The sequence below is a fragment of the Coturnix japonica genome, chromosome 3 (assembly GCF_054131305.1).
Source record: "Coturnix japonica strain WE chromosome 3, WE-NBRP24, whole genome shotgun sequence".
In the NCBI taxonomy this organism is placed as follows: Eukaryota; Metazoa; Chordata; class Aves; order Galliformes; family Phasianidae; genus Coturnix; species Coturnix japonica.
The window spans coordinates 77518780-77542358 of record NC_140665.1 but is presented as its reverse complement, the minus strand read 5'-3'; the positions used below and the strand labels follow the sequence as shown (position 1 = coordinate 77542358).

The 23579-nt window shown below is 42.2% G+C and overlaps 1 protein-coding gene across 3 annotated transcripts in view; it reads left to right on the top strand.

Annotated features, from left to right (window-relative positions):
- The first annotated feature begins 792 nt into the window (after positions 1 to 792).
- KCNQ5 (potassium voltage-gated channel subfamily Q member 5) overlaps positions 793 to 23579 on the top strand; it is a 243455-nt gene continuing 220668 nt past the window's right edge. For all 3 annotated transcript variants that reach the window (XM_085543744.1, XM_015859068.3, XM_015859067.3), the window contains exon 1: positions 793 to 1438. In XM_085543744.1, the coding sequence (XP_085399870.1) occupies positions 1080 to 1438 (359 nt within the window). In that variant the 5' untranslated portion in view covers positions 793 to 1079. The remainder of the gene's footprint in view (positions 1439 to 23579) is intronic.

The following is a 23579-nucleotide window of genomic DNA, read 5'->3' as shown; positions in this document are numbered from 1 at the left end:
CGGCACCCTGTTTACACACGACAGCGCTCAAGCTTTAAAACCAGAGCCGACCACCCTTCCCAATAAGCCACCAATAAGGGGACCCGAGTGTGTCCCGCACCCCGCGGTCCCCCCGAGCCGGGGGGGGGGGCACCGCCGCGCCACGGCAACGATCGGCGGCCAACAGCGGCGCGCTGCAGGGCGGGGAGGCGCGGAGGGGTGGATTCTATTTATTTATTTATTTATTTATTTCTTCCCCGCGAGCTCACCTTGATGCGCCGGGGCGTTAAAGGCCCGTTCTCGGCAGGGGGAGCTTTGTTTGCTCGGCGCTGCTCGGGCACCTCGCGGCCGCACCGCTGCGCTCCGGACGCACCGCGCCGGAGCCGGAGCCGCCACGAGCCAGGAGGGAACCGCGGACTGAGGCAGCACCCGCCGCTCCCAAGAATCGCTCGCTCGGGACCGGGGAGCGGCGGAAAAGCTGAAGCGGAGTGCGGGACCGAGCCGTCCCCTCGGGGGGACTCCCGGCGGCTCTGCCGCGCCGCCCCGCCCGGACCGGCCGCGTTCTCCGTCCGCTGCCAGCGGGGTCCCGCCGCCGGCCGAGCCTCCCCCGCGCCGCCGCACTTTTGGGACTTTCTCGGACTTAAATGGACATCTGTCGGGAGCGCGCTTAGCCCGCGGGCGCCGCGTCCTGCCCGCTACCCTCCGGCGCTGACTTTCTCCGCCGCTTGCAGCGGGAGCGGCGGCTCACCCGGCCCGCCCGGAGCGAGAGAGGGGCGGCGAGAGGCACAGCCGAGCCCCGTCCGGCGCTCCGAGCCGCCGGCTCGCCCGGGCCGCGGAGCCACGCCGGGCGGCGCTGCGGGGGCCGGCGGCGGGGCCCCGCCGCCCGGGAGGAGGAGGAGGAGGAGGAGGACGCGCCCGCGGGGGCCCCCGCGAAGCTGCCGCAGCCCGGCCCGCCGCGCCGGGCGCCCAAAGTGGCCCGCGCCCCCGCGCCCCGCGGGCGCCGCCCGGAGAGCCTCGGCCCCCGCTGCTCGCTGCGGGCCGCCGCCGCGGGGTGCCTGGCCGCCCTGCTCCGCCGCGGCCCCGGCGCCCGGGGTGATGCCATGCCCCGCAACCACGGCGGCGGGGAGGAGGGCGGCGCGGCGGGGCTCTGGATGAAGAGCGGCACGGCGGCGGCGGGCATGAAGGATGTAGAATCGGGCCGGGGCAGAACGCTGGCGAGCTCGGCGGCCCGCGGGGACGGCCTGCTGCTCCTGGGCACCGCCGGCACAGCCGCCCCCGCCGGGCTACGGGAGAGCCGCCGCGGGAAGCACGGCGCCCGCATGAGCCTGCTGGGGAAACCGCTGTCCTACAGCAGCGGGCCGAGCTGCCGCCGGAACGCCAAGTACCGCCGGCTGCAGAACTACCTGTACAACGTGCTGGAGCGGCCCCGCGGCTGGGCCTTCGTCTACCACGCCTTCGTGTGAGTACCGACCCCCTCCCCGCCCAGCCCGTCGCGTCCCGGTCTCTCCGCTTCCCCCTTCCTCTACGAACGGCCCCGAGCCTGGAGCGGAGCGCTCGCTGCCACCTGCGGCGCCTCCGGCAGCGTGTGCGGCTCCGCACCTCGCGGCGGGACGGCCCGCGGGGAGCCCCGCGGCGCTGAGCGGGAGGAGCAGCGCGGTGCCAAAGTTGGCCGCACTCCGCCCGCTTCTCCCACTCTTACGCCGGGTTCGCTTCTCCACGCGTGTGCGGTCACCCGAGGTGCGCCCGGCTTTGGGGACGGGGAAGCGCTGGGGGAGAGCGTTGGTTCTGAGAGCGCGTGCCCTGCCCTCCGCTCCGTGACATTGCTGCGCTTTCTCTGCGCGAGTGACACCTCCTTTCGCTTCTCCGTCCTGTTGCCGTCACAGCTGTGAAACTCGGACCGATTCCCCCGTGCTGTTCCTCGGCTCCCGGCGGTCACCCCCGTTCGGGGCTCCGGGGACGCGGATCGAGGCACGGCCCTTTGCCCGGGGATGGGGACCCGAAGGCGGCGTGACACGCAGGGAGCGCTCCTCGCCCGGCAGCGGGGCAATCCTGAACCCCGCCGAAGGGAAACGCTCGGAGGTGGAACGTTGTTCTGCCGAGAGCACGGCGCTGTGCTGCTCTGCGTGATGCTCCGCGGCCACGGTGACCGGGGAGAACCGACGTGTTGCGGGCGCTAAGCGGCAGAAATGGGCGTAGCGCTGTCACGCCTTGAGCGCGAGGATTTGTGGCCGCCCGGTAGAGCTGCCCCTGCCGTTTGGCTGCGCAAATCAGATACGGGTTGAACTTTCTTCCCGGAGGGCATTAGTTTCGAACCTTGTGCCGTTTGAGTTCCTACAGGTGGTATCCTATACACAGTGTGTAGGGAAGGGCTTGAGGATCGCCGCGTTGCCAGGAGTGCTGTCTCACTGCAGTGCCGTGGAAGAGTCCATAGATTGCTGTTTGACATCGCCACATACATAAAAATGGATAAAGTTTAAGCTGGAAATAAAGTTGACAAGTTTGAACCTCGGGAAAATAAATAAATAAATAAGTAGATTTCCAAACAGAGTGAAGTCATGACACAGCAGCACTGTAAACAAGGAAGATCGCCAGCTGCCTTTAGATAATTGCCTGCATGGAATGGGTGCCAGTTTTAATTTTTAATTGCAAATGGCAATTTTGGCAGCTGAAAATGCCAACATTCTATCTTTTATCTGAGCAAATCTGTGTGAGAGCTCGAAACGTTGCTGTAATGTAGAGGTGCCTGGTGATACTGTTACCTTCAAGGATCCGTCATGCTACAGCTCCTGTCTTTAAGTCATTTGGAGTTCCACGGGATGTCAGTTTGTCAGACATCTCCATTGCTGATCTATAAATTCTTTTAATGTATTTATTTGATTCTGATTTAATGACTGTCAGATATTGAGATAATACCGTTACTGTTCCTGGCTCGCTTTTTCCATCCACCTGATCAACTACAAATGCATCTTGGAAAACATGCTCTCTGACAGGGTCAAGGGGAAAAAAGTCGTCTTGAAATAGCTCAGAGTTAAGAAGACATCACCACGTATGTGGATGAGATGTCCGCTGCTAGCCCTGCTAAGCTATTCTCGACTCTGCAGAGCCCGTTATAGCTCGGCACTATTTCTGCTCCAGGAATGAATGGGCTCTCTGCTGTAAGCCCGACATCTAGATCAGTGTTCTCCCGAAATGAAGCTCATGCTAATATGCAGGGCTGAAATAGCCCAAGGGTGCTTTCAGAGTTTCAGTCTGAAGTCTTAGATGTTTGGTTTTATTTAGGCCTGCCTGTTGCTTCTGAAATGAAAAGGGGAGAATTAAACACTGGTTGCAAATAAGAATCCATCTCTACCATCTCTGTAATGGTATTTTCATTTCTCATTTCCATAGGGTAAAATGCTTGAGAACTGAGGACGGTGCCTGCTTTGCTCTTATTTCTATTTGTCTTTCCAAAGCAGAGAGAAAGTTGGGTGGCCAGTGTTGTGACCTACATTTGGAATCCAGTTGGTTAATTTATTTGTAAATCCAGCCTTGCAAAATGCTTCCAAAGGCAGCTGCTCTGCAGACTTTTGCTACCAGGTGAACAATTTACTCTTGAGCGTGGCCCTTTGACTTCAGTATAATTGTGCTGGGTTGCAGAGCCATAAATTACACGTTCCTTTCTGTGTATCTCAGTAGCGCTTTACGTAGCAGCCTTAGTTGAAGTCTTTACTGCAAGTACCACAGTCTTATGTTCTTACTCATTTAGGAACACTTCAAGTACGTACCCTTATGAAATCAGAAAATTATTCCATTTATGAGTAATGAGTCAGTAACTTAAACTGTGGCTAATGAAGTATTTATGCCACACCACATCACCTACACGTGGAGTATGTACATAGTTAATGCATGTGGAGGTGTATTAGAATGCTCTAATATTCTGACTCCTTAGAAGCATTGTCTTGAGACGCTGTAGGATTTCCTTCTGTTGCTACTGTTGTTTATTTAGATTATTTTTGGTGGTTTGGTTTGATAAGAAAGTGTAGACGTTGCCTCGGAATGATCAAAGTGGAGTTCCAGATTTGTTGCAAATTTAACTCTGGGTTTCATCTTCAGCCGTCATAAGGATTTTGTATTGTTTTTATTCTTAATTAACGTTCTGAAAAAGAAGTGGCATGAAAAGTTCAGAAGAAATACTACTCTTTGATACTGTTTTTATTGCTAGGTTATAATTAGTTGCATAAGTTTCCTGATTTTAACACGTTGGGTTTATTTTAGGAATAATAAAGTTTCTGTTTCTTACTGACTTCTTTTTAATAAATTACGTGCAAAAGTCTTTGACATTTGTTGTGGCAATGTCCTTATCATTACAAAGCCATCACCTTTTGCTCTGGAAGCTTCTGAATCACAAATTACAGGTCTGAGTGTGTATCACTTTGCATGACCCGTATTGATGTTTCCATGGGCCTCCTTTACTGGCCATTGCTGGAGGAGATAAGATACAGGGCTAGATGAATGTGTGATCCAGTATGGTCTTCTTCTCATCCTTTTGCATTCTGGATGGAAAAAGGCTGGAAAGTGATTTCGGAAAAAAATCTAGCAATGCCATAAAAATTTAACTAGCTGTTTTGGCTTTCCATATCTGCTGTCTGGACATCTTTTGCTAGTGATCAGATGGCTGTTGAACAGCAATATCTTTGCATCTGAGCTCACAGTGCTGCATCATTTACTATGCTAGGAGTATAATTAGGGAGGTTCCACACTACGGTTAGAAACAACAATAATGTGCAACATCCTAAATACTTGCCTAGTAGAAAGCAAGAAAAATGATTTTGCCACTTTATTTTATCCATCTGCAGGCATCTAACGAATTCATTCCAGGTGTTCTGTAGGTAGAACAACAGCTTTTATCTCCAAGTACCATTTCAGAGCCAGGGCCTACTAGGATATGTTAGGATAGCAATGTATTTTTATTTATTTATTTAAAAGACAAATAGCAGTGCAATATTTACAAATAGCAAGTGTTAGCAGAGTTGTCAACATAAATGGTGAGGCAAAGCCACGTTAGTCTTATTAGATACTGAGGAAGTAAAAACTTAAAGCTCTGTGACTGCCACCTAAAGTTTAATAACCATTTTCTTTCAGGGAGTGAATGATGGTGAATACTTTGATGCACTTCAGTAGAAATCCGTGGGGTTTTGTTCCATCTGATGCAGTGTCTGATTCTCATTTTGTGCACATTTCTCCTTGAAGCATTCTTTAGAGAGGATCCAGGTATTTTTCCAGTCCATCTGGAAGATACTCTCTTCCCATTTGTGTCAACCAGTCTTTGAACAGGTCTTGAACACTGGGTGGATGTGCCACAGTCCTGCCGGGGTACATGCTGCAGGCCTGCATGACCGACCCTTCAGTTGAAAATAGAGGATTTGATGTGGGGAGAGAGTTAATCTGAACCTTCTATGTCAAGAAGCATATTACTTCCTTATCCTTGTAATTTCTCTTCCAGGAGTTGCAGGCTGCTTGACTTGCTGTGAACTGCCAGTCAACTGGTAGATCACTCTTGCCAGATTGAATGAGCTCAGCTCTTTAACCTCTATTTGATGCACATACTCAAGACCCCAGACCTTCTTGGTTGCTCTCCTGGGTCTCTCTCACATTCAGTCCATCCCTTGTCACTTCACTTGAGAGGGGACAATTGGGTGCCTCAGTGTGAAGCTGTGCAGAATAAAGGGAATAAAGGCCCTTTTCACTGGTGCTACTGAGTGCCCATATGGATGCATGTTGTTGGTGGGTTTTGCTCATTTTTGTGCTTTTTGTCCAGGTGCAGAGCTCTACTCTTTTCTTAATTGGACTTCCTAGGTTTTTATGTTCACTTCCTGTATGCTCTTTCTCAGTGCATCTTGCTCATACTCTAACCACACATTCACATCAGTCTTCAAAGCTCTTTGTGCTTTCTCTGTGATCATTAGAAAAGAAAAAATGGGCTAAAAGGCTTCATTCCTGTGCCTTCCTAACATTGTTCATGGACAGCGGTCCTCTCTTGGAACCCTATCGTGGGCAGTGCATAATACACAGCTTCTCTGTTCATTCAGTTTTTGTTGGAGAACTGTTGCCTGTGTTGGCAATGTCTATCATGTGATGCGTGTAAGAAGTGGTTTTCACTTACCTTAGCAAAATACGGTTTGTTTCACATTTTACTCTTCAGGCTTGATTCCTCTAGTTCCTTCATTTGTACTCACCTTGTTTTCTGACTTAACAGCAATGGTCCAGGGGAAATACTGCTCTGCCATAAAAACTCCTTAACTTCCTAGAAATAAGAGAACAAAAGATTTACTTTGGGTAAGTCACCAGGGCTGGGACTGGTGAAAGTTTATGTACACGGTCTTTCTTCTGTCCTAATGTTTATTTCTCAAATGAGATTGAGTTGTGTATGTGCTTAATGAGGTGGTTCATGTAGTACATTAGTACTTGGCTTCAGCGGTTTTAAATAAATGTACAGCCTGAGTGGAGTCCTTTCCATCTCTTCTCCTACTGTATGCTTGATGTGAGTTGGACATGTCTTTATGGCTGTCATTTTCCTCCTCATCTTATAATCTTACATTTATCATTGTGGTGATTCTGCCTTTTATATGTTTTTCTTTCTGTGTCAGTCTTGGAAGTGACATTTCTTGTCCTGCTTATTGAGTGTCTTGTATGAGGTGAAGACACTTGATGAACTTTCTGTGGCCTCAAATGGTAAGAAATATTGCCTGGATTTATAGGCTTTGGTCAGGGATAGGATGATCTATGAATACGCTATGTGGCATTAAGTACATGCTGTCTCAAAGGAGGAGCTGTTTAATAGACTGCGTGGAAGATTTTAAGAAGGTTTTAATTGCCCATGAGACACTGTTTGTATGACAGATTTGCACAGGAGGTTCTGGGTGGTGGCTTAATGAGCTAGAGGCCTTCTCTCTTCAGTATTTTCAAGTTTCTGCACTATATGACTTTATCATGACATTTATTTTCACTTTATATAGTCGGGCAGTTGTGCTGAGCTTTCAGTCCTCCAAATTTGTCTGTATTTGTAATAGCTATTCACCCTATTATACTGCTATTTGTGATTAATTAAGTTTCTTGAATCAGATAAAAGTAGAACTGAGCTAAAAAAAATAAAAATCTATAATTGCAATTAACTTCTAACATCAACTAAATGGAATACTAGAGGTCATTCCATCTTTAATAATTCATTCACTATTCATTAGAATAATCATCATTAATATATTTAACAGTACTCATGAAAATGAAGGGAAACTTTTTTTGATAGCCCTAGTGGAAAACCACATTCTGTAATTTTATTCATGTTTTTAGGGGGAAAAAAGAGCTACACGGGAAAAAATAAAATAATTTATTCCTAGATAATGTAAACTTCTAGCACTGAAAACTCAGTGCTCTAGATTGGTGGTTCTTTCTTAATAGCTCACAGACAAAACTTATTTTCCACCTGACTTCTGTGGTCATATTTCCTGGACCCTAAATTTTAAGTCTGATGAAAATTAATGATATTTGCCACAGATTTCAGTTGAAGGAAAATTGGGTCTCCTTCAAGCAGGTAAAAATAAGAAGGAGTAGGACACAAAAAATATAATGAAAAATCTTTAACATGTAAGCATAAGTGCTGTTATTTGCTGCACTCTTCCTAATTAGGCAGATTTGTGTGTGTGTGTGTGTTTTGTACACTAAGTGTTGCTCTTTCCCTTTGCAAACCATTCACACAACAGAGCATGCATTCTTATTTTTAATTCTGGTGCACTGAAATTTGCTTCTGTATAGGTATTATGTTAACTACACTGAAATGGGGGAAAACTTGTGTATTATCTTCCCTTTCTGTATTCTGAGAGAGGTGTTACTGAGAGTTTGATTCGCAGGTTTCCTGTAAGAGAGCAGACTGATTGCCCAAGGGATTGCCACTGCAGCTCAGTTAAGGCGGAAAATTCATCAGCTGTGTGGTTTTATCAATTGCAAAGTATTATTAAGCAGTTGCTGTGCTTATGTCAAAGTAAAATTCCTTTCATATATCAATCAAAAGTTCAAAGGCTGTCTTACAGTTCATCTGTACTTGATCCAGAAGTGTGTTCAATTTTCCGTGTAACAGCAGATTTATCTTTTGTTAGCTGTCTGAGTTGCAGTGTAATTGCGTTACAGGAAGCTTGGCAAAACATTCATCACTTTGGGCACTGAAGTGTGTAGTCTTAGGCACTGCATTCTACTTGAAAGAACATGGGAGCAGTTGTTAGTATGTGTGGTTGGGCCTGGTGATTCAGAGGAGGGCACAGTCCTCAGCTGCACATACCTGAATTTTGCTCCTTGGCCTTCATCAAAGAATATTTCCAGGCATAAACGTGCATATTTTCCTTTACAGAGATGATCATAAATATGTACGTAAGCATTTTCTTGAGAAGAGATGGATTTTCAAAGGCAATGAATACCTACTTCCTTTAATTATTCTATTGTGCCTTCAGTGGGTAATTCAATTTTTTCTCCGCGACTTGTATCAAATGAAGTTTAACAAATGAATCATGCTCTTAAACTGATTAGGAGTAATGAAGAAAGGAAGTTCTGTACCTGCTCACTTCTTGATTTAAGCAATATATTCCTGTTTGTCTTGGCTACCTCCTTGCTTTGGGGCTCCATCCTTAAAAGAGGGGAACACATTAAGTCTTTCAGGAGTTTTTGTAGAGTTTTAATTGATTTCATTATATTAAATGTTGACATACTGGTGATGAGTCCATGTGACAAAACCAAGAGAGTAAAATCACAGAATCACAGAAATCCTTCTGCTTTGAGAGGAAAACAACTTTGGGTCTCAGATGAGAGCATCTGCACACACCCTTTTTGAGATCATTCAGTCAGAAATAGCATCTAACTTCTTCTAGTGCATTAAATTTAATTGCTTTGTATGTCTGAAGCTGATCCATAACCATGGTATCTGAGAGTTACCCATTAAACGCAAATGCACAAATCTTCCTCTTCCATGCTCTGTTAACAGGGAGGCGCTTAAAAATTACTGCTAGTCCTTTTCTAAATATACATCATGTGAGGATCCTGACCTACCTGAGAGGGACTTTGGGTAAATGAAGATGAAACATGGTGTTGTATGTACTTCTATGAGTCATGGATGTGAGGGGCCACATGTGTTTGACAGTAAGTTTGGATACACACAGGGCAGTCTCCCCAAGTGACCACTCTGGATCAGCAACCACATCTTTTTGGTGGTGACACTGCTGTGTCCTCAGAGCATGACAGGTGGTGGCTCAGTGAAGCTGGTGTGAGCACAGGAGCTGGGATGGTGAGTGGACTGCGTCCTTTCATGTGGCCCTGTGCTAGAGAAGATGTATTGCTGCCAAGGCATCATACAGCCAATTCAGCAGCTTGCAAAGCACTTCCTTGCATCTGAGAAAGTTGTGCTGACTCTGGTTAGAAGTGGGCTGTAAACTTAGATGGAGGGAGCAAATCTCTGCATCTTTTCTTATTTCTGTGCAGTTGACAGTAGTTCCTGTAGAGTCCTTTTTGCGTGCGTTGTATAAACCATCACCATAGAGAAGTGCATGTTCTTGATCTTTGCTGCTTTCTTCAAAAGGATGCTTATTGGTGGCAGGAAACTTACAGTAGCTTTTTCAGGGAGGCAGAAGGCTCCTTGCTGGTAGCTGTGCAGTGGGCAAGGGCCGTATTTGGAGTCTACAGGGTGCTCCTCAAAGCTGTGTCAGAGCCTCTCCTGCAGGGTAGCTGGGGTGTAACACCTTCAGGTGGTGTAAATTTTTATACAATACAAAAAGTTATTCAAATAGATGTATTTATCTCCTCCTTCAGTCTTGAAAGCAATAGATTTGACTTTATGTTTGGATAGGCTGTCTGGAAAGAAGTGAGCCTTCCTCAGAGCTCACCCTGGCTGCTGACTTATTATTTGGCTTCCACCGATAATCTGTTTGCCAGAGCATTGAGCGATTCTTGTAGGTACTGAGGAAGCAGGTGGCGATCCTAAATTGTAAGTGTGCGTGGGAAGGAATTTTGATTTTCATCCTGAAAATGCTTTTAAATGTACTTTCTAGTGGTATTCTTGTAATTAATCATACTTACATTGCAGTAAGTGGAAATGATCAAACTGAGCATTGGTAAAAGCAGTTTCTCAGTCAGGGGGATAGTGGAACTCAGTAGAGACATGTATCTTCAGAAGCTTTATAAACACTAGTTTTAATATGGAGGGCTAAAGGCCTATCCAGAAGTTGTTGAAACTGTTACATTATGTATATGCAGGCACTTCACATGAGATTTCACTGTCTGGAGATAATTTGTAGGGAGATCCATGGTGAGAGCACTCATGAGAGTGTACAGAGAAAAGAAACATTAGCTAGATGGGAAAATTGTGGGAGATAATTCATCCATACCTACTTCACTTGACTGACACTCATTACTGTAAAGTAAGAAATGTGTGTTTGTCTTACATTATTAATATGTTTTTAATTGACATTTTTTTCCCTCTTTTTGCTTTCTGTAGAGAGAAAGCTCAAGTACCAGTGTGAATCAGTTTATTAAGTATACATATAGCTATGTAAAGCACAGTATTCATCCTTGTTTTGTTTTCTATTGAATTCTCTTCCCTGTGTACATACCTGAGGAAATAATCAGTAGTATTTTTCTACATAATGAACATTTTGTTTACTACCTGACTGTGTTTCTGGTCACTTGTCCTTGACAAGTGACATGGCTACAAGCACACGTTGAGGAAGACCTGTGGAGGGACATCTTAAATTCTTGTCCTTCTGAATGCTCTTTGGTTTGCTGGGAAATAGAATCCTTAAGGACTTTTTCTGCAGGAAGGAATTTGGTTGCTACAGTGAAGTCTTATTTCTGTCCAGGGAATTTCTCTTTGAAACTACAGCCGAGTTAATGACATCTATAAAATATCAAAGACCTCTAAAAATACGACAAAATTAGATTGAGCGTTGTTATGGTTGCAGTTCATTAATGGGAAAGCTGGAGCTGAAGTATCCGTACCAGGCTGAAGTGTGATATCACACCAGTAAGTTTCAAAAGAGAAGGAGTTTCTTTGAAAAACCCTTTTTGTGATTTTACTCTCCAGTATTTTGTCACCTGCCTGCATGTGTAAATTACCTACTTCCAAGGAAAGGTCTTGGTATTCTTTTTGGCTTACTTTTATCGCCAGCTTTAGGAGTTAAACATAAATAATATAATAGACAGTGACTGAAAACTCAGATTATTAAGAAAGTGCAGTGACATTTCAGATACAATTCTGAATTAACATTCATTTCTGAATCTGAAATATATAATTGACTAGCAATCATTATTCAAGAAATTAGATTTTACGAAATTGAGACTGTGTTTTTCCCATTCAATCATCCTTGGCAAAATTGTATTTTTCTCTGTCTTGAGTATAAAAGAGGCAGATCTCTGTGAATTATGACTGAGATGAAAATGAGCCTGGATGAGAACACGAGCAGTTGAAAAGATTTTGAACTAGGTTAGAGAAGAGTCGTGCAAGAGAACTGCACTGTATTTTGATTTTGGAAGTGGGATAAATTTGTTAGTGCAGCCCACTCATCTCAATACCTACATTTAGCATCCAGCAGAGAACCAGTGTCCTTCCCAGCGCAGTGTGCCGCAGAGCAGCATTCTGTGTTTATGCAGGGTGTTTGCTGCGTTCTGTCTGTTGTGACAGCTCACTTCTGTCTTCACATCAGAGGAGAGCTGGGGACAGATAAACGTGGTTAGTAGGTTGGGCTTTAACCAGAATGGATCTGTGCTCTCTTTTCAAACTGAGGGCTTCCTTTCCTACCTCTAGAGGGTGTTCAGGTGACAGCAACAAACCTCTGTGGATACATTTTCTGGCAGGAGGATAAAGCTGTATCTTGCAGTGTAGTGTCCCCTTATTTCAGCTCCTGCAGTACCCTTAGGACTGGGCTCAGCAGATGTTTTGAACGCTCATTGCTGAGGCTCTGTATCCTCTGCCCCCAGCCTGGAGTTTGTTCCTAGACTGTAGAGAGAAAAATTTGTTCGTCTTAACATCTGATAGCAAGTTCTACAAAGCATCTGGCTAGTTAATTATTGTAATTGCATTTATGAGTAACAAAATCAGAAAGTACACTTTGCATGATTCATTAAGGGGGAAAAAAACCAAATGAAACTGTTCCCATTTAGTTTGTCTGGCAACCTCAGGAGCATGTGTTAGAAAGGTTGTTCATTCGACTGTAAGCTGTCAGTAGCAGACTGACATAGATGCATTTGTAACTTACCTAACTTCAGTAAACCTGCATAAAAAATTATGGGGTTTTTTTGTGTGTGTTTTTTTTTTTTTTTTTTAAATCACTTCTTGAAAATGATGCTTGTTTTGGCAGATGTTGCATTGTTGCATAACCTGGGAATTTCACTGCATTAAATTTTTTTTTAAAGTTATGTATCATGTGATCAATGAAAGGTCTTCCTGCATTAGTTGGCTTTGCCTGAAGATGCTGAGGTAGAGAAGTGGATGCCTGGTGGAAGAACAGGCAGAATGGCTGTTGCATGGCTTCCCAGCACATGGCAGGGATACAGGCTGCAGGTGAGCTAACAGCAACAAAGCGTCTCATGACTTTCTGAGACTGTCTACCAAACTTTCAAAACCATGTATAAATTCTTCAAAAACAGGTGTGAAGAAAGGATATCTTACTCTCTGACTTCAAGATGACAGACATTTAAAATTGATCCACATTGTGCCCGGGTAGGCTGTGTCCTCTATGTCTTCTATGCAGCTTCAGTTCTGTGTTGGATCACAGAACACAGTGTTAATTAAGCAGCATGCATACACTGTATCTTCTGGTTCTCTCTCATGTTTGCTCTTTTTGTATGTCAGAAGACATCTTGGAAAGCAATTTCTACTCACACAACCCTAGCAAATAAAATGACAACCCAGACTTTTTTGAATCTTCACCCTTTTTAATTCAGGCACCTTCATCATCCCTAAAGTCAAGGAAAGCAAATTGTCAGCTCTTTTATCCTGGGATAAACTAGCACTGCAAAAACATGGCTATTCCTTTTCTTGTATGTGAATGAGTGTCTCAAAGTTCCACTTCAACAGAAAATACGAAGAAAAGCTTCCTTGTCTTCTTAGCCAAATTCAGGTGTTTTCCAAAAAGCTATTCAAAGAGAAGATATTTGTCTTGCACTTGTGTGTCTTTTTAGATGCTCTGCCAGTCTCTTCTTTTTGGTTGTACCTGGTTGCTTTCTTAAGGCACTAATGATTGTTTACTGCTTTGGTGCTTTCTGATTAGTTCCAGTCTCAATGAGAGAATCATGGGATTGGAGCTGAATGGGTTGCTAATGGCCAGCCCTACAAGAGGACTCCATGGACACCATTGAAAGGTAAAAAAGAGAACAGCTTTTATCACAGTGGTTTATGACCTTTAAAGTTTTAGCACGCTGTTTGGGGCTTTCTGGAAACTCTCTGATGCGTTCAAGTATAGAACCATATAAAGATATATATATATATACACACACACATATTAAAAGTGCTGATATGCATTTCCATTCTCATTAAAAAAGCAGAGAACATGACTTACAGTTTGTTGAGTCAAATGTTAGCACTTCTGCATAGAGAAGTCTTTAACATGTATAAATGGCAAGCCAAATCCTAAGGCTGTTTACTAGCCATTAATTCCAATCTAATTCCAGAAGCCCTTACTGAAGCAAAATATCACTGAAGTAATAGGATCCTTTATCTTAATAATGCTGTATAACTTAAATTCTCCTCCAGGTTTCTATCAGTCAACACTGTTCTTTTGTTGTTTTCTTGTGCAGCTCACAGAATGCTTGTGCTGCATCAACTTTGGCTATTACATACTAACTGATATGCAGCTGCAATGGATCACATTATGCTTTTGGCAATGTTTTTGGATCTTCGCTGTAGCCATTTGCAATGAATAACAGAGATTGTAAGTGACAAAATGCTTTTCCTTTAAAGGTAATCATTAAAATACTGCTACAAAAGTAACCATAGAGTTTGGAAAATGATGTGGTACAAAATAACATATTTTGCGACATACACTTTTATTCTTTTCTGAAAATGATTGTTCTTTTGCAGGCATGGGAATGTGGATATGTTCCTAATCTAAAATCAATAGGAAATACTTCAGTTGTTCAAATAGCTCTTAAACATATTTTAGATTGATAGCTGATTGTATATTATGTTTTCAGCCTTTGTGCAAAGCAGTGTTTAATAGCACAGCTTGCTGTATAATGAATATAGAGAAAGACTGTTCTTTATAATATCAATCTATAAAAACCCAATGTATTTATTCATATAATGCAGTTGATGTCAAGTTGCCACTGTGCTTAGAATTTATTGCTACGTTGCTTGACACGTAGTTATCAACTGAAATAACTCCTTCAGAATTGCAGCTCAGCCTCAAGATTTCCTGCTCCTTGTTTAGAAACTGACTTTACAAGCTAGTTGGATGGCTGAATTAGTGAGGATACAATGGTTCTATGCAAAGCAGCTGCTAACAAAAAGTTGTCAGTATTGGAATGAGTTACTTATAGAATATTCCTTGAATTACTGTCATTATTGTATGCAGTGGTTATCAATGACTGTAACTGCTCTGTAGTTTATCTGTTCCACTGCCTTACTGTCATATTCATTTTCAGCTTTCTTAATCTAGGCAGAAAATACCTGGGGAATTAATATACTATTAAGTTTTGTGTTTTGCCTAGCAACTTTGTGCAAGTTGCTGGTTATTAATGACTACTCTTGTGGTGTGAACACAAATATCCTCAAATTCTCTTTATGAAATGCATTTTCAATTGAAGTCTCTGGTACCAGTTTTGGCCCAACTGATTTGCCTATTTTTTCCTCCATAGTACTGTGAAAAAGATAATAAAGTAAAACCTTGCCATGGTGGAAACATTTCTGTGGGAAGACCTGAAGGAGAGTGGTTTCTCTTTGGGTCATAATTGTTACCCACACGTCCAGGACCATTGTGGAGTACAGCACCCCACCTGTTAATGGCAAAGGTTAAGGTTAATGGCAAAGCGTGGGAGTGAATTGCTAGCTTTGTGTTTATATGCCAGCTCTGTGCTTGTCAGAGTCAAAAAGGGTTTCAGTCTGGCTTGAAGATTCTGTCTACAGAGAACGATTATTATCAAGTGAGAAGAGTTGCATTTATAGAGATGTAAACAGGTGATAGGCAACAATTGGCAATCAAAGGCATCACAGCTTTAGCACACTTACCCTCATTTTATGTTTAGTCCTCTCTTGCAGTGTTCAAGGTTAGCACAGTAGGTCCTCTGACTCGAAGTGCACAAAGCCGCTGTAGTGATGATATTCTTAGCTGGGCTGAGGACAACTACTACCTTAAAACTGTTTCCTGTTGTGATCTTCCTTGCGGTGTGTTGTGTGCCGATAAGTCACAACTTGCAGCTTGCAGTGTCTTATTGCTTAATTTAACCATAGCTTGCATGTCTTATGGTTTGATTGGCTGGCAAAGCATGCAGAAATTCTGAGTCAGATGCACCTATTTCTGGATGCCCAGTATAATTAGGTGCAGCCCTGAAGCAACACACTTTATGCAACTTTCCAGGCACACACAATGCAAAAATGCAAGTAAGGGTTTACAAATTCTTTGGAAAAAAAAAAAAAAAATAGTGCCATTTAACTCCAAATTATGATTGTTTTCATTCCTATGAGCCTTTTGGTAAAGATGAGGTCCTGCAGCTTTTTAAAAATTACAACTTTTATATATATGAAATGTGCCAGCTGGACATACCTGGAAATTCAGGCGTCCTACATAGAACCAGCCTTGTTATTAAAATCCACAACTTTCTGTGCTACTTTTCTATATTCCTTGTGAGGCATTGCTTTTGAAAGGGAGTTTTGTTTCTGTAGCCTCTTTTGCATGATCAGCTTGCTAGAAAAGTGTACTAATTAGTGGCACTGCTTCTAGATGCCAACTGAAAAGAGGGCTGAAAACAGCTGCTTGTGTTCTATGGGATACAGGAATTATACACTGCTGATCGTTTTTGTCTCCTAACAATTGGGTTTGGGTCTGTCCCCAGCAGAATGAAGTGATTTGACTAGAACTTTTTTGCTGAAAAGTGTATGAAAGAAATATTTCTTTATATTAGGAGACTAAGGAGCTATAGAACAGTTTGAGTCTAAACTGCCTGAAATGTGATTACGTGCTTAATTACTTGTGTGTAAATAATGGAGAAAAATCCTCATGGGTTTTAATTGAGATACACCTGTAAGCAATTAAGCAGAGCAGTTTATAATATTGATTTCTTTGAAATATAAAAAATGCATCAATTCTCGCAGCACAAAATCACACACCTCCATGTGCTGAAAATACTGCTTCCTAAGAGAGCCAGGTAGAAACCTGAATCGATTTATCCTTCTACCATTGTTTTATCTGTTTCAGTTTTAGTAGTAGAAATGGAATAGTAGGAATAGAGACCTTCAGAGGTCATGTAGTCCATCTGCCCGACCACTTCAGGACTAGCCAACTACTGCAGCGTCTTACTGAGGACATCGTTCAAACCTTACTTACAATTAAAGTTATAAATTTAATCATATGGGATTAAAATTAAAAATACACCATTTAATAAAAATACGCCACAGGAGTGTATTAAATAGTGAATGCTAAGTTTCTTTTTTTTAAAAAATACATTTTATAATCTGGTTAAGTAGGTAACAGAGGTAAATGTGTTCCTGAAAATTCATTGAGTAGCATTAGTTATCAAAAATGGAAAAATGAATTAGCGCTGGAGCCACAAGGAGCAGAAGTGTAAAGCTGAAGCTGAAATTTCAGGAAACTGCTGTGGTTTCTTGGTTTATTTTTAAAAACGAAGGAAATCTTTCCACTACTTTTTATAAAGATATCATTTTGAAAACCATACAAAGTAAGCTTCTTAAAATAATACTGATGTATTTATCCCTCGCTGTGTATCTTTTGAAACGGGCTCTAAATTTCTGCTTTTTAACCTTTTCCAATGTTGTTTTTCTTTTGATCTGCCAGGCGTACAGTGGCTGCATGTACCAGCACTGTATGAGTCTTTAACTGTGTCTTTAATGTATGTGCTGCTATGCTTCATGCAGAACACAGACCAGAATTAACTCCCTCCAGTGGTTGAAGCACCATGTGAATCAATTGCAATAGCAAAACCACCTTAGCATGCACAATTAACTTAGAGGTTTTATTCATATGTACGTGTGTATGTTTGTAAGAAGATGCTGTTGAAAACAACATCTTCTGATCACAAGATGAAGTAATGCTTTTTCCTTTCCACACCGCTGATAATTAACTTGCACCACAGATGACTGCATCTGTCCTACCTTGTGCTTGGCTGTGGGCCTCTTCTAGGCATGACGTGGTGGCCCATTAGCCCTTTGACATAGTCTGGGTGGGGTTTGTTTGGTCCCAGGTATCCAAAAGAAATGTAGAACTGTTGCAGCCCACCAGAATGGTGTTTCTGTTTTTTTTCAGTGTGGAACTTAAGTAATGTATTTTATGACCTACTGAGAAATGTATGCTTGTGTGCAATAGTTGTGTGTCTATGGTGTATGCTGCAGGATGACAAGAGCTGATCTGTCGCCACAACAAACAAATGCTTTGCTCAGGTATTATCCATTTTGTACTTTTTTAAAGTATGTTGAGCCCTACTTCACTAAGAAGACTTTCAATCACTTCTGTTTGATGAAAGTTTTTCATGCTTTTGAATCTCTCTTTCAGGAGAAAGTTTTGCTAAAATTTCCCAGCCATCTTTATTCTCCGTCCAACTTCATTCTCCATCCAGCTTCCCTTTTTCACTTCCCCTCTTCTCTTTGCAGATGACCCATGTGCGGAAAAGCAGGGGGTCTCCTACTGGGGAGTTCTTACTGTGTTTTTCATGCATTCACAAAGGAAGGCTGATACTCTAACAGGAAGATTCCTTTGGTCTGGATGGTGCTCTAAGGAGAACAGTTCAGTATTAAAAGTACAGAGTTGAGCTGAGAAGCTGAAAGGGTTGAGAGAGAGTAGAAATACTGATGAATGCTGCTTTAAAACTTCATAAGCTGTTAAAGAATTTTTCATTCAGACTCCCAGCTTTAACCTTTCATTGTCGGCCTTCAGCCCTCCAGAAATGTGAAAAGGTTTTTGAACAGGTGGTGGTTTCTGAAACTTGGTCAGCAAGAGCACTGTGGTTTAAAACGATGGGAACTGTATGTATAAGCATGCATTTCACCCTCTTTTAGACTCAGACTTTTATGTTCTTAGTAATGGTTTCAGTTTGCATCCTTGTGTTCTCCAGTGCCCTTGTTATAAGAGAGCCAAGGATCGTGCTCCTGTGCCCTACAGCAGAGCCTAATAACCAGTGTCCCAGCTGGCTGCAGCACGCAGTTGGGCTTGCAGTGTGCATCAAGGAGACTGGCTTTTGCTTTCACTGTTATCAAGGCACAGGTCTTATCCCTCATTCCTGCAAACATAGCTCTACACTATGGTACGATCAATATTTGCAAACCTTTACCAAGCCAGCTGCCATTGTGCTGGCTTGTCCAAACTCTCCCTTCAATCCCACTGGTGACGCAGATGTCCCAGCAGGATCTCATTCTTTCATGTTTTATTTGTGTGCTTCTACCTGAAGCTTTGTGTATGTAAATAAAGTTTTAGAAGTGTGTTCAGTTCTCTAGTACACCAGTTTAAAAAAAAAAAAAAGTGAATGATTCCCTTCATATGTAATTCTGTATCAATATTTAATTATTATTTTTCTACCTTGATGTTTTATCTGAAAGACTTTTAATGAAAAGCACATGGTCCAGCTACTGATTACAGTATCTATGGACTTTACATAAATATACAATATGTTTGGACTTATAAATAATGAGTGTAGTAGTGTTTTTGTATTTAGTGGTAGTAATCTTAACTCATTTAATCTGTGCTCAGAATACTTTTAAGATAAAGAAGCCTCATTGTTATGTGAGTAATCAGAGGATAATTCACGTCCAAGTTGCTGTTACAAGTCAGAAATATTATTCAGGTTGTTTAATGTTTCACAGCTCCTTGTTGAAAGAATGCAAATGAAGCAAAACAGTAAGTGAAGACAAGCTGATGTTACACTCTGGGGTTGCTTCTTTTAAATTTGGCTTAAGGCATAAAATAACAGCTTGAGAAGCCAGCACAGCAAGCACCAACTTTTCATTTAAAGCAGTCTCATTTTTAAACATGAAGGAGTTTTTTGAGGCTATGCTTTCGATATAAAAAAATACTCATACAAAAATGTGCCCTTAAATGTTCTTATGTTTTTACTGCCGGGTCCTGCTGTAGTGTGTATTTCTTGGATCAAGAAAATAATCTAAAAGCTGTAGATTTGGTGATTTATTATTATTTTTTTTAATGTTATGTTTTGAAATACCAATCAAGCATCATTCAGTTTTGACGTCTGGGAAAATAATGTTTGGCAACTTTTGTTATCACAAGCCTTACTAATCTCAATTATGGGTCCTTTCATTAGGAGGACTGCAAGGAAATGCCACAGGAACCTATTGGCCCTGTTGCACTGTAGGTGCAAGGGTATCAGACAGCTGCTATCTCCAGTCTGCTTTCCTTCATGCTTCTGCCCACCTGCCTGTTCTGTTGTCCACCATCTAAGTCCCATGATTCTGGCTTGCCTTTTTCCATTTGTGTGTCTCTAGTGGACTTCCCTGCTGTGGACTGAGTAGCAGGCAAGCTGAAGTGAAGCCTGCTGAGCAGGCATCCATAAGTTTGGTGGCTGGAAGTTTGGAGATCTTTGTTTCCGTAGGTTTCTTTGAAGTCACATGATGTAGAAAAGATGTTTCCATTAATTAAAATCATAGTCACAAAAATATTTGGAATTTTTACTTCCCTTAATTTGTGTGGGAAATTTTTTTGTGTGTAGCCCAGGTCTTGAGTATTTTGTACTTTAAATAAACTTGTTTTGATTGACGTGAAAATATGCAACGTGCTGGAAACAGTGTGACCCAGGCCATTTCCATAGTTTCTACATTTGGTCTCTGGGGAAAGTTCTCTATGGAGTAGCCTGGAGCTCCTTGATACCTGCTCCCCAAAATTTCACCATGAAAACAAAACTGCTGAACTCTGGGATGTGATTCTTCTCATTGACCTCCTCAGGGTCTTCACTCTCCGTGTGAGATGGGGCAGTGGGGCACCTCTGATGACCTTAGGGTGCCTGTTTTTTAATGTTAAGGTTAGAAGCCAGTGTGGGATATCACCATCGATGGTTTGAGACTACTACAGAAGGGCTATGTGGGTTAATTTTTATAAAATGCAAAACATGCAGGATGTATTGAAGTGCATTTGGAGTTGGTTGCTGAGGCCCCTGGAGTTCCTGGAAGTGCCAGACAAATGCAAGGCGAGCCCTACTGCCTGGCTTGGCAGGAAGTGGCATTGCGGTGAGCCCGCTTAGCAGCAGGCAGGTGTTTCTGCTGCACTGTTTACTGCAGTTTTAAGGCAGCTGTTGCCTCACATTTTGTAAGGGTATTTTGTAAGGCCAGGCAGCTCGCTGTTTATTGGCTGACACCAGGGGGATATTGGTTACCCTGTTCTCTAAGTCCTGTTCTTTGCTTATAAAGTTAGCAATTACAAAAATGCAGGGCTACCGTGTGAGTGGAGAATTGGTGTGATTTTAATTAACAGGTATCTCAGTGTGCAGCAGAATTAATAAAACTTGGAATTGGGTTTCTGGATTCATTTCCTGCTTTGGGTTCCTAAGATGATCAGAGCACAGTCTAAAGCTTTTTCCTTCGGTGTTAGTATCCAGAAGGTCTCTATCCTCTTCATTTCTCACATTGCATGCTGTGCCTTTTCTGCGGCACAGATTTGCACATAGTTTCTTTCATCTGCCAGTTCACCTGTTTTGAGTAAACATGTGAGAAAGTAGCATTTTTCTGTATTCCATCCTCTATGAAGTATAATTGAAATCTTCTGCCATGTTGAAAGCTGGTTTGTGTTGAGGCTGGAGTAGACAAGGATGTACACAAGCAGCCTGGTTGCATAAGCCTTTTTTCCATCAGAATCCAGCTAAAATCCCACTGCTAGCTCATCTGTTACTCAAGAGAACTCAACTGACTGCATTCCTGAGAGCATACAGTAACAGTTCAAGTTGACATGGCATTTCTTGGGAATGTGCTTGGTTTGTCCACGTGAAGACAGCTGACTCAAAGGAGTGGTGATGGCAGTGCCAGGGTTCTTGTGCTGTAAATAGGCATTGTGCTTTGCAAGGAAAAGATGAGCTCTCTGTATCAAAAAATATCCTAAATGAAATGCAAATCAGAACATATTACTGTTGGCATGTCATTTAAGTTTCACCTCAGGTCTTTCCACTGTGAATGAGAACAGCATTCCTGTTGTATGAGAGCTTTCCTGGAAAGGTAAAACATTAGGTATTCCCACCCATCTGCTTGTTGCTTAATCCCCATGGTCAAAAAGGGGTGATGAATATGAAGATGAGAAATCTTTTCCCTTTTCCCTTTTCCCTTTACCAGCTTGGAGAGGTGTTGATGTTGAGCATTGATAGTGCTTTGCATAGAGTTGCCAACATTTAGAAGTGTCATCCAAAGAAAATAAATAAAGTGGGTGCCCGCTGGGCTCCAAGGAGTGAACAAACAGAGAGAGGCTGCCAGGAAAGTGGAGTAAAGGACACAGCTTGGACACAGCCAGATTTATGGGGTGGATGTAGGAGCAGTAGGGAAGGGGCTTTGCACCTTCAAAAGCTCCCAGAAAATCCCTTACTCCTTAGGGAGTTGATACAACCCTACTGTGGGAAGTACATTAACTTAGATTGGAAAAATACTTGAGACTATATGGAGAAAAGAAAACAAAATAAACATTGAATGTACTAAGGTTGTATTCTGTACAGTAAAAGCCAAAGGACATTTACAGGTTCTTCTGCTCTGGCCCTTTCACAGCAGAAGCAGAAGCATCCTACATTTTTGTTACTGAATAATATCTTAATTGATTTTGCAAATGAGGCTTTATTAGTTGTGAGTAGAGCCTCAGCTCTGGTAGCTGTTCTGTGGAACAGCTGTTAAGTTCTTAGTCTGAGCACTTGGTGTATAAATCTGTTTCGCTAGTAAATGATTTTAGCTTTAAATCAACTTGTTTTGATATGAAGTGTGTAGAGTGACTGCTGGTCTGTGCTAAACACAGAAAATGCAATAGTCTGCTTCATCAGAGTGACAGGTAGTAGCATCTCTTAATTAATTTTTCAGCAAGAATGTGCACATTGCTTTTAGTCCTTGTGGTATCATTTGCAATCAGAGAACACAGGCAAAGAAAATCAGATATTGGTGACAAAAGAAGGTTCCAACCCAGATGGCTTTCCTACTTTTTTTTTTTTTTTATTTTTATTTTTTTATTATTTTTTTTATTTCATGGCTTTCAGGAAAATGTTTTTAAATGCTTATTTTCTATTACTGATTTGTAATTCTGAGAAATGTGTTTTTTCTCATTTGTTTTGATGTTTTTGTCTGCTGGAGCTGAAACTACGGGGAGATCTCAAAACTAAAGTTTGTATGTACAAAACTAGTGGCAACATTACAAAAATACCTACAAAAGCAGTAGATGAAATTAAAGTTAGTTGTGTCAAATAAAAGGCACACAGCAATAATCCAGAACATCTAAATGCCACACAACTCAATGTTAGGTACACACTCTGGCTGATTAGCAGAAATGGAAAGATTGAAAGTATATGAGCATACAGAAGATTAAGTGTATAAACAAATCCAATTCTAAACTTGAAGGGTAAATTTAATCTAAATCTTGGCTGAGATAATTCACATACCTGGAGTTCGAAAAACATCAGTACGTTTGCTTCATCCCACCCTATGCCCTTTGAGTTTGAGTGCAGTCACATCTCCATGTGCTGAATCCTGTGGAGACAGGCTGTATGATAAGGCACATTTCCCTTCTGAGCTTCTTGTTTGAATGTTACCCACTCAGCAGCTAAAAATTGTGTCAAATGAGTTAGATGATACCTGTTGCAGGCACACAAAAAACCCTCCATCTTGTCACAAATTGACAGGATGGTAAAAAGTTCCAGGCAGACAGGTTACAAACTAAAGTTAAATGGAAACTGAAGTGCCATTTTTGTCAAGAAGATGACATTGATGGGCTTGGCTGGAGAGTACAGTATTGAAAAGAGTGTGATTGTACTGGCTTTGGTTATCCTTTGTGCGTTTTTCTTTGAGTATAGAAACAACATTATTGTCTGTCTGAAATGAAGATGAAAAACAAGCGACTAAGAACAAATGCCTGGCATTCCTTTTTTATTCTGCATATACTTCCATATACTCATCATTTTTACAAGAGTGTATTGGCATTTTAACAAGCTGGCTAGCAGCATTTTAGGCGTACTGAAGAAAACAAATCAATTAAAGAGCACACGTTGTTTTATCAAGAATTATTTCCTAGATACTGACGATTTTTGAAGGGTAAAAACAGTGTCCAAAAAAACTTATGTAAATGCCAAATCTCTTATGAGCAGAAAATGTGCAAGAAGTTGAAGTCTACAACCCTTTTAGGTTTCCAAGATTTGTACAGTTGTAAACATTCTAGCAAAACTGCAAAATGCCATCACAATTC